This window comes from Anomaloglossus baeobatrachus, chromosome 10 (genome assembly GCF_048569485.1).
Source record: "Anomaloglossus baeobatrachus isolate aAnoBae1 chromosome 10, aAnoBae1.hap1, whole genome shotgun sequence".
Lineage (NCBI taxonomy): Eukaryota > Metazoa > Chordata > Amphibia > Anura > Aromobatidae > Anomaloglossus > Anomaloglossus baeobatrachus.
Window position 1 is genome coordinate 206,509,849 of NC_134362.1, and position 11,807 is coordinate 206,521,655.

The 11,807-nt window shown below is 59.1% G+C and overlaps 1 protein-coding gene across 1 annotated transcript in view; it reads right to left on the reverse strand.

The window, feature by feature from the left end:
• Window positions 1-11,563, reverse strand: part of ZNRF1 (zinc and ring finger 1) — a 30,156-nt gene extending 18,593 nt beyond the window's left edge. The window contains exon 1 of the mRNA XM_075326197.1: window positions 11,132-11,563. Coding sequence (XP_075182312.1) covers window positions 11,132-11,438 — 307 coding nt within the window. The 5' untranslated portion in view covers window positions 11,439-11,563. The remainder of the gene's footprint in view (window positions 1-11,131) is intronic.
• Between the last annotated feature and the right edge of the window lie 244 nt (window positions 11,564-11,807).

Genomic DNA, 11,807 nt, shown 5'->3' on the forward strand with positions numbered 1-11,807 from the left:
GACTGCACCAGCAGAATAGTGAGTGCAGCTCTGGTGTATAATACAGGAGGTAACTCAGGATCAGTAATGTAATGTATGTACACAGTGACTGCACCAGCAGAATAGTGAGTGCAGCTCTGGGGTATAATACAGGAGGTAACTCAGGATCAGTAATGTATGTACACAGTGACTGCACCAGCAGAACAGTGAGTGCAGCTCTGGAGTATAATACAGGAGGTAACTCAGGATCAGTAATGTAATGTATGTACACAGTGACTGCACCAGCAGAATAGTGAGTGCAGCTCTGGAGTGTAATACAGGAGGTAACTCTGGATCAGTAATGTAATGTATGTACACAGTGACTGCACCAGCAGAATAGTGAGTGCAGCTCTGGAGTATAATACAGGAGGTAACTCTGGATCAGTAATGTAATGTATGTACACAGTGACTGCACCAGCAGAATAGTGAGTGCAGCTCTGGAGTATAATACAGGAGGTAACTCAGGATCAGTAATGTATGTACACAGTGACTGCACCAGCAGAATAGTGAGCACAGCTCTGGAGTGTAATACAGGAAGTAACACGAGATAAGTAATGTAACGCAGCAGAGTAGCGATAGAGCACAGAGTAATGCGGTCGCCTCATTTCCGGGGCCTCCACTTTTCTGGCTTTATAGGACGTAGGTTTCTTCGATAAGATGATTAGCGGCTACCAAAAATCAATACGGGCAGAGAATCTCCAGAAGCGCTGGATCCAGAGAAGGTTCTGGACAGTAATATCACACGTGTGGAGCTGGTATCTCCAGAAGCGCTGGATCCAGAGAAGGTTCTGGACAGTAATATCACACGTGTGGAGCTGGTATCTCCAGAAGCGCTGGATCCAGAGAAGGGTCTGGACAGTAATATCACACGTGTGGAGCTGGTATCTCCAGAAGCGCTGGATCCAGAGAAGGGTCTGTACAGTAATATCACACGTGTGGGGCTGGTATCTCCAGAAGCGCTGGATCCAGAGAAGGTTCTGGACAGTAATATCACACGTGTGGAGCTGGTATCTCCAGAAGCGCTGGATCCAGAGAAGGTTCTGGACAGTAATATCACACGTGTGGAGCTGGTATCTCCAGAAGCGCTGGATCCAGAGAAGGGTCTGGACAGTAATATCACACGTGTGGAGCTGGTATCTCCAGAAGCGCTGGATCCAGAGAAGGGTCTGGACAGTAATATCACACGTGTGGAGCTGGTATCTCCAGAAGCGCTGGATCCAGAGAAGGGTCTGTACAGTAATATCACACGTGTGGGGCTGGTATCTCCAGAAGCGCTGGATCCAGAGAAGGGTCTGTACAGTAATATCACACGTGTGGGGCTGGTATCTCCAGAAGCGCTGGATCCAGAGAAGGGTCTGTACAGTAATATCAAACGTGTGGGGCTGGTATCTCCAGAAGCGCTGGATCCAGAGAAGGTTCTGTACAGTAATATCACACGTGTGGGGCTGGTATCTCCAGAGGGGCTGGATCCAGAGAAGGTTCTGGACAGTAATATCACACGTGTGGAGCTGGTATCTCCAGAAGCGCTGGATCCAGAGAAGGGTCTGTACAGTAATATCACACGTGTGGGGCTGGTATCTCCAGAAGCGCTGGATCCAGAGAAGGGTCTGTACAGTAATATCACACGTGTGGGGCTGGTATCTCCAGAAGCGCTGGATCCAGAGAAGGGTCTGTACAGTAATATCACACGTGTGGGGCTGGTATCTCCAGAAGCGCTGGATCCAGAGAAGGGTCTGTACAGTAATATCACACGTGTGGGGCTGGTATCTCCAGAAGCGCTGGATCCAGAGAAGGTTCTGGACAGTAATATCACACGTGTGGGGCTGGTATCTCCAGAAGCGCTGGATCCAGAGAAGGTTCTGGACAGTAATATCACACGTGTGGGGCTGGTATCTCCAGAAGCGCTGGATCCAGAGAAGGGTCTGTACAGTAATATCACACGTGTGGGGCTGGTATCTCCAGAAGCGCTGGATCCAGAGAAGGGTCTGTACAGTAATATCACACGTGTGGGGCTGGTATCTCCAGAAGCGCTGGATCCAGAGAAGGGTCTGTACAGTAATATCACACGTGTGGGGCTGGTATCTCCAGAAGCGCTGGATCCAGAGAAGGGTCTGTACAGTAATATCACACGTGTGGGGCTGGTATCTCCAGAAGCGCTGGATCCAGAGAAGGGTCTGTACAGTAATATCACACGTGTTGGGGCTGGTATCTCAGAGGCGCGAGGTGTGGGGCGGCTCATGACCCCGGACACGTCATCTGCCAGGAAACCACAATGTAGTGCATCGTATGAACGCTCCGCCACAAAACTAATCAGACAGCAAAACAGGGCGGCGGGGGACGAGTGCCACCACTAAAGAGAATGAGACAAAACCTCCTGCACCTGGCTGATAACAGCGAACAAAAACAACGCACCAAATGCAAACCATATTGCAATAAGGACTGGGCTGCGATGAGTGATGGGGTGCAGGGTGGGCACTGGGGAGCTGCCACATTGAGGGGATCCAATTCTACAAAGCAGAGGTCCTCCAGCTGTTACACTACAACTCCCAGCACGGCCCATCATGTAGATCTGCTGCGCTGGAGCCAGACTGGGGTTACTGGTGACATACCGGTGCGGTGACGCCTCGCTGAGTCCCGGGGACTGGTATGCAGGGCATCCATGACGTCTGCTGCAGGTAAGGAGACCAACAATGGAAGTATGCAGAAGTCCTCACGCCCCGGTAATACATTCCGAGCGCTCACATGCACAGGCCGTCCATGCGTTATCCCTGCAGAATGGAAACTTCAGCCAGGACCAAACTTTGGGGGAAGATTTCGGAAACTTCAGAAGATATTTCTGCGCCCGAGTCTTCACAACTCTGGCTTCAGTCCCCGGTAACAGCTCTGGCCCGAGGCTTCAGTCCCCCGGTAACAACTCTGCCCCGAGGCTTCAGTCCCCGGTAACAGCTCTGGCCCGAGGCTTCAGTCCCCGGTAACAACTCTGGCCCGAGGCTCCAGTCCCCGGTAACAACTCTGCCCCGAGGCTTCAGTCCCCGGTAACAACTCTGGCCCGAGGCTTCAGTCCCCGGTAACAACTCTGCCCCGAGGCTTCAGTCCCCGGTAACAACTCTGCCCCGAGGCTTCAGTCCCCGGTAACAACTCTGCCCCGAGGCTTCAGTCCCCGGTAACAACTCTGCCCCGAGGCTTCAGTCCCCGGTAACAACTCTGCGCCCGAGGCTTCAGTCCCCGGTAACAGCTCTGGCCCGAGGCTTCAGTCCCCGGTAACAACTCTGCGCCCGAGGCTTCAGTCCCCGGTAACAACTCTGCGCCCGAGGCTTCAGTCCCCGGTAACAACTCTGCGCCCGAGGCTTCAGTCCCCGGTAACAACTCTGCCCCGAGGCTTCAGTCCCCGGTAACAACTCTGCCCCGAGGCTCCAGTCCCCGGTAACAACTCTGCCCCGAGGCTCCAGTCCCCGGTAACAGCTCTGCCCCGAGGCTTCAGTCCCCGGTAACAACTCTGCGCCGAGGCTTCAGTCCCCGGTAACAACTCTGCGCCTGAGGCTTCAGTCCCCGGTAACAACTCTGCGCCCGAGGCTTCAGTCCCCGGTAACAGCTCTGGCCCGAGGCTCCAGTCCCCGGTAACAGCTCTGCCCCGAGGCTTCAGTCCCCGGTAACAGCTCTGCCCCAAGGCTTCAGTCCCCGGTAACAGCTCTGCCCCGAGGCTTCAGTCCCCGGTAACAACTCTGCCCCGAGGCTCCAGTCCCCGGTAACAGCTCTGCCCCGAGGCTTCAGTCCCCGGTAACAGCTCTGCCCCGAGGCTTCAGTCCCCGGTAACAGCTCTGCCCCGAGGCTTCAGTCCCCGGTAACAGCTCTGCCCCGAGGCTTCAGTCCCCGGTAACAGCTCTGCCCCGAGGCTCCAGTCCCCGGTAACAGCTCTGCCCCGAGGCTTCAGTCCCCGGTAACAGCTCTGCCCCGAGGCTTCAGTCCCCGGTAACAGCTCTGCCCCGAGGCTCCAGTCCCCGGTAACAGCTCTGGCCCGAGGCTTCAGCCCCCGGTAACAGCTCTGCCCCGAGGCTCCAGTCCCCGGTAACAACTCTGCCCCGAGGCTCCAGTCCCCGGTAACAGCTCTGCCCCGAGGCTTCAGCCCCCGGTAACAGCTCTGCCCCGAGGCTTCAGCCCCCGGTAACAGCTCTGCCCCGAGGCTTCAGTCCCCGGTAACAGCTCTGCCCCGAGGCTTCAGTCCCCGGTAACAGCTCTGCCCCGAGGCTTCAGTCCCCGGTAACAGCTCTGCCCCGAGGCTTCAGTCCCCGGTAACAGCTCTGCCCCGAGGCTTCAGTCCCCGGTAACAGCTCTGCCCCGAGGCTTCAGTCCCCGGTAACAGCTCTGGCCCGAGGCTTCAGTCCCCGGTAACAGCTCTGCCCCGAGGCTTCAGTCCCCGGTAACAGCTCTGCCCCGAGGCTTCAGTCCCCGGTAACAGCTCTGCCCCGAGGCTCCAGTCCCCGGTAACAGCTCTGCCCCGAGGCTCCAGTCCCCGGTAACAGCTCTGCCCCGAGGCTCCAGTCCCCGGTAACAGCTCTGCCCCGAGGCTTCAGTCCCCGGTAACAGCTCTGCCCCGAGGCTTCAGTCCCCGGTAACAGCTCTGCCCCGAGGCTCCAGTCCCCGGTAACAGCTCTGGCCCGAGGCTTCAGTCCCCGGTAACAGCTCTGGCCCGAGGCTTCAGTCCCCGGTAACAGCTCTGGCCCGAGGCTTCAGTCCCCGGTAACAGCTCTGCCCCGAGGCTCCAGTCCCCGGTAACAGCTCTGGCCCGAGGCTTCAGTCCCCGGTAACAACTCTGGCCCGAGGCTTCAGTCCCCGGTAACAACTCTGCCCCGAGGCTTCAGTCCCCGGTAACAACTCTGCCCCGAGGCTTCAGTCCCCGGTAACAACTCTGCCCCGAGGCTTCAGTCCCCGGTAACAACTCTGCCCCGAGGCTTCAGTCCCCGGTAACAACTCTGCCCCGAGGCTTCAGTCCCCGGTAACAACTCTGCCCCGAGGCTTCAGTCCCCGGTAACAACTCTGCTTCCTGTCACTAAATTCAACATTGACTTTAAGGCTATGTTCACACACTGCGTTTTTTACCTGCATTTTGGGTCCGTTTTTGCTGCAGAAATTTCTTGAGAAATTCTTGTAACCTTTCTGCAGACATTCCCCAGCAAAACCTATGGCAAAAAAAATTAGCTGTGCACACTGCGTTTTTTTCTTAAGAAAATCTACTGAAAGAATTTTCTTAAGAAAAAGAATGAGCAGTCACTTCTTTTCTGCAGCTAACTGTGTTAGTTACCATAGATAATGGCACAATAACGCAGGGAGCAACCAGCGGTAAAAACGCACCGAAAACGCACCAAAAACGCACCGAAAACGCGGCAAAAACGCAGGTGCACTAATCCTTCACTCTTAAGAAATTTCTTAAGAAAAATCATTTTTCTAGTGTGAACATAGCCTAAATATGCAAAATTAAACCTTTCCTGAAAGCCGAAAATTTGTTACAATTGTATCCAGTGTAGACGAGGAACCCAGACTGACACCCTGCACCAGAGCAGGAGAGGAGCTGCGGCCTCCAGACTGACACCCTGCACCAGAGCAGGAGAGGAGCTGCGGCCTCCAGACTGACACACTGTACCAGAGCAGGAGAGGAGCTGCGGCCTCCAGACTGACACCCTGCACCAGAGCAGGAGAGGAGCTGCGGCCTCCAGACTGACACCCTGCACCAGAGCAGGAGAGGAGCTGCGGCCTCCAGACAGACACACTGCACCAGAGCAGGAGAGGAGCTGCGGCCTCCAGACAGACACCCTGCACCAGAGCAGGAGAGGAGCTGCGGCCTCCAGACTGACACCCTGCACCAGAGCAGGAGAGGAGCTGCGGCCTCCAGACAGACACACTGCACCAGAGCAGGAGAGGAGCTGCGGCCTCCAGACTGACACCCTGCACCAGAGCAGGAGAGGAGCTGCGGCCTCCAGACTGACACCCTGCACCAGAGCAGGAGAGGAGCTGCGGCCTCCAGACTGACACCCTGCACCAGAGCAGGAGAGGAGCTGCGGCCTCCAGACTGACACCCTGCACCAGAGCAGGAGAGGAGCTGCAGACTCCAGACTGACACACTGTACCAGAGCAGGAGAGGAGCTGCAGACTCCAGACTGACACACTGTACCAGAGCAGCACGGAGAGGAGCTGCAGACTCCAGACTGACACACTGTACCAGAGCAGGAGAGGAGCTGCGGCCTCCGGACTGACACCCTGCACCAGAGCAGGAGAGGAGCTGCGGCCTCCAGACTGACACCCTGCACCAGAGCAGGAGAGGAGCTGCGGCCTCCAGACTGACACCCTGCACCAGAGCAGGAGAGGAGCTGCGGCCTCCAGACTGACACCCTGCACCAGAGCAGGAGAGGAGCTGCGGCCTCCAGACTGACACCCTGCACCAGAGCAGGAGAGGAGCTGCGGCCTCCAGACTGACACCCTGCACCAGAGCAGGAGAGGAGCTGCGGCCTCCAGACTGACACCCTGCACCAGAGCAGGAGAGGAGCTGCGGCCTCCAGACTGACACCCTGCACCAGAGCAGGAGAGGAGCTGCAGATTCCAGACTGACACCCTGCACCAGAGCAGGAGAGGAGCTGCGGCCTCCAGACTGACACACTGCACCAGAGCAGGAGAGGAGCTGCGGCCTCCAGACTGACACCCTGCACCAGAGCAGGAGAGGAGCTGCGGCCTCCAGACTGACACCCTGCACCAGAGCAGGAGAGGAGCTGCGGCCTCCAGACTGACACACTGCACCAGAGCAGGAGAGGAGCTGCGGCCTCCAGACTGACACACTGCACCAGAGCAGGAGAGGAGCTGCGGCCTCCAGACTGACACACTGCACCAGAGCAGGAGAGGAGCTGCGGCCTCCAGACTGACACACTGCACCAGAGCAGGAGAGGAGCTGCGGCCTCCAGACTGACACACTGCACCAGAGCAGGAGAGGAGCTGCGGCCTCCAGACTGACACACTGCACCAGAGCAGGAGAGGAGCTGCGGCCTCCAGACTGACACACTGCACCAGAGCAGGAGAGGAGCTGCGGCCTCCAGACTGACACACTGCACCAGAGCAGGAGAGGAGCTGCGGCCTCCAGACTGACACACTGCACCAGAGCAGGAGAGGAGCTGCGGCCTCCAGACAGACACACTGCACCAGAGCAGGAGAGGAGCTGCGGCCTCCAGACAGACACACTGCACCAGAGCAGGAGAGGAGCTGCGGCCTCCAGACAGACACACTGCACCAGAGCAGGAGAGGAGCTGCGGCCTCCAGACTGACACACTGCACCAGAGCAGGAGAGGAGCTGCGGCCTCCGGACTGACACACTGCACCAGAGCAGGAGAGGAGCTGCGGCCTCCAGACTGACACACTGCACCAGAGCAGGAGAGGAGCTGCGGCCTCCAGACAGACACACTGCACCAGAGCAGGAGAGGAGCTGCGGCCTCCAGACAGACACACTGCACCAGAGCAGGAGAGGAGCTGCGGCCTCCAGACAGACACACTGCACCAGAGCAGGAGAGGAGCTGCGGCCTCCAGACAGACACCCTGCACCAGAGCAGGAGAGGAGCTGCGGCCTCCAGACAGACACCCTGCACCAGAGCAGGAGAGGAGCTGCGGCCTCCAGACAGACACCCTGCACCAGAGCAGGAGAGGAGCTGCGGCCTCCAGACAGACACACTGTACCAGAGCAGGAGAGGAGCTGCAGACTCCAGACTGACACACTGTACCAGAGCAGGAGAGGAGCTGCAGACTCCAGACTGACACACTGTACCAGAGCAGGAGAGGAGCTGCAGACTCCAGACTGACACACTGTACCAGAGCAGGAGAGGAGCTGCAGACTCCAGACTGACACACTGTACCAGAGCAGCACGGAGAGGAGCTGCAGACTCCAGACTGACACACTGTACCAGAGCAGGAGAGGAGCTGCGGACTCCAGACTGACACATTGTACCAGAGCAGGAGAGGAGCTGCAGACTCCACACTGACACATTGTACCAGAGCAGGAGAGGAGCTGCAGACTCCAGACTGACACATTGGAGCAGAGCAGGAGAGGAGCTGCAGACTCCAGACTGACACATTGGAGCAGAGCAGCGCGGCGGAGGTGTGGAATGATCATTGTAGCAGATCTACCTGTGCTGGAATGTTGTTACAATGTGTCAGTGAGTTCAGCTCACAATCATCTGAGATGAGGTCACTGGCAGCGAGCGCAGCTCCGGAGGATTGTGACAAGCTGGGAGTCCGGCGACGCTTCACCACACTATATCTGAATCCTCTTTACATCACCCCCTTATTGCCGCCCACCCGCCCCTGACTCGGTGGTCTGCAGGGGGTCTCCTGGCTGCTGTACCTAGTCACATCCCCACCAGGGGGCACCGGTGCCAGCAGCCCAGCCAGGCCCTCGCTTAGATGATACTTAGGTGATGGGCACGTCTGACAAATACTATAAACTGGTACAGGGGGCAGGAGAGGGGGGCACAATGTGCAGAGGAGCCAGAGGATAGGCAGGAAAAGGGCTGAACGGGGGGCACCAAGTGCAGAAAGGAGGGGCACAAGGTACATAGGGAAGAACGCTGGGAGTCAGCTAAGTGCACAGGGGGGAGGGGGGGTCAGTCCGCTCAATTTGGTGGGCATCAGGGGAATATGATGTGCCAGGGGATGAAAGAGGGGGGGACATAATATTCAGGGGACAGGGTGAGGAGGAGGTGAGCAAAGGGGCACAGTATTATTGGACAGGAGGGCACCCAGTACTGGGGGGCACAACAGGGGAAGGTCAGCAAAATAGGCACAGTACTGCGGGCGCACATTAGGGGGGGCATAGTATTTGGTGGGGGCGATGCACTATTATGGGAGCGCACACCATTTTGGGGAAGGGGGGGGGTCACATATTGAGACTAAGTATTATAGGGGTCACAGTATTAAAGGCACAAACACTGGGGTCACCGCACTGCTATTACAGTCAAATATTGGGGCACATACATTATTTGGGACACATCATTATCGGGGGCACAAGGTGGGAGGCGGACACCACTATTATTGGCACTGAGCACCGATCCACCACAGCACCCGCTGCAGTTTGTCGGTGAGGGAGGAGGGCACACCTATTGTGGGGGGGGGGGGGTCACACTCACCGCTCTGAGCCCCAATCCAGCGCGGCGCCAGCTGCGTGGGGGTGGGTCACATTCTCGGGGTTATTGGGGGGACGGTCACACATATATTGGGGGGCCACACTTATTCTCAGGGGAGCACACATATATTGGGGGTCACACTCACCGCTCTGAGCCCCGATCCAGCGCGGCACACATATTGGGGGGCACACACATATATTGGGGGGGTCATACATATTGGGGGGGGTCGCACTCACCGCTGAGCCCCGATCCAGCGCGGCGCCAGCTGCAGGGTGTCAGTGAGGGGGGCACACACATATATTGGGGGGGGTCATACATATATTGGGGGGGGGTCGCACTCACCGCTCTGAGCCCCGATCCAGCGCGGCGCCAGCTGCAGGGTGTCGGTGAGGGGGGCACACACATATATTGGGGGGGGTCATACATATATTGGGGGGGGGGTCGCACTCACCGCTCTGAGCCCCGATCCAGCGCGGCGCCAGCTGCAGGGTGTCGGTGAGGGGGGCACACACATATATTGGGGGGGTCATACATATATTGGGGGGGGGTCGCACTCACCGCTCTGAGCCCCGATCCAGCGCGGCGCCAGCTGCAGGGTGTCGGTGATGGAGGGGGGCACACATATATTGGGGGGTCACACATATATATTGGGGGGGTCGCACTCACCGCTCTGAGCCCCGATCCAGCGCGGCGCCAGCTGCAGGGTGTCTGTGAGGGGGGGGGGGGCACACATATTGGGGGGGGGGTCATACATATTGGGGGGTCGCACTCACCGCTCTGAGCCCCGATCCTGCGCAGCGCCAGCTGCAGGGTGTCTGTGAGGGAGGGGGGGGGGGTGTCACACATATATATTGGGGGGGGTCACATATATATTGGGGGGGTCGCACTCACCGCTCTGAGCCCCGATCCAGCGCGGCGCCAGCTGCAGGGTGTCGGTGAGGGGGGGGGGCACACATATTGGGGGGGGGCACACATATTGGGGGGGGGCACACATATATATTGGGGGGGTCGCACTCACCGCTCTGAGCCCCGATCCAGCGCGGCGCCAGCTGCAGGGTGTCGGTGAGGGAGGGGGGCACACATATTGGGGGGGCGCACACACATATATTGGGGGGGTCACACATATATATTGGGGGGGTCGCACTCACCGCTCTGAGCCCCGATCCAGCGCGGCGCCAGCTGCAGGGTGTCGGTGAGGGGGGCACACACATATATTGGGGGGGGGGTCGCACTCACCGCTCTGAGCCCCGATCCAGCGCGGCGCCAGCTGCAGGGTGTCGGTGAGGGGGGCACACATATTGGGGGGGGGGCACACACATATATTGGGGGGGGTCACACATATTGGGGGGGGGGGGGGTCGCACTCACCGCTCTGAGCCCCGATCCAGCGCGGCGCCAGCTGCAGGGTGTCGGTGAGGGGGGCACACATATTGGGGGGGGGCACACACATATATTGGGGGGGTCACACATATTGGGGGGGGGGGGGGTCGCACTCACCGCTCTGAGCCCCGATCCAGCGCGGCGCCAGCTGCAGGGTGTCGGTGAGGGGGGCACACATATTGGGGGGGGGCACACACATATATTGGGGGGGTCACACATATTGGGGGGGGGGGCACACACATATATTGGGGGGTCACACATATATATTGGGGGGGGGCACACATATTGGGGGGTCACACATATATATTGGGGGGGTCGCACTCACCGCTCTGAGCCCCGATCCAGCACGGCGCCAGCTGCAGGGTGTCGGTGATGGAGGGGGGCACACATATTGGGGGGGGCACACACATATATTGGGGGGTCACACATATATATTGGGGGGGGTCGCACTCACCGCTCTGAGCCCCGATCCAGCACGGCGCCAGCTGCAGGGTGTCGGTGATGGAGGGGGGCACACATATTGGGGGGGGCACACACATATATTGGGGGGTCACACATATATATTGGGGGGGTCGCACTCACCGCTCTGAGCCCCGATCCAGCGCGGCGCCAGCTGCAGGGTGTCGGTGAGGGAGGCCCGCGGGCCCAGGTACAGGCCTCCCCTGCTCTCCTCCGCGCCGGAGCTGCCGCCTCGGTCGGGCTCGGGCCGGTACAGGCCGAATGGCAGCGCGGCCGCCGGGGGCTCCAGGCCGGACACCGAGCTGACCGAGCGGCTCCGCAGCCCCATGGCTCCGCCGGGCCGGTAGTGTCCGAAGTGCGAGGCCGGGGGCACGGCGCTGTCATCGGACGACACCCGGGAGCGGGCGGCCGAGCTCTGCTTGCCCCCCATGCTGCTGCGGGGTCCGGGTCACTCAGCTCCGCGCTGCCGGGCCCTCAGACCGGGGCTGCCCATCGCCGAGCGCCGCTCTCTCATCCGCTGCTTCTGTCTGACGCGCCGCTTGTTGCTGGGCTGGAACAATGGCGAAGCCGTGTGCGCATGCGCGGCCCCGCCCCTTCCCTTACCCTCTGCATTAACCCTTCACCTCTCAGGTTTTGTGGCATTTATTTTGATTCCACCTCTCAGAACACAGGAGAGGATTAGATACAGCAGAAGGTATCACACAGGAGAGGATTAGATACAGCAGAAGGTATCACACAGGACAGGATTAGATACAGCAGACAGTATCACACAGGAGAGGATTAGATACAGCAGACAGTA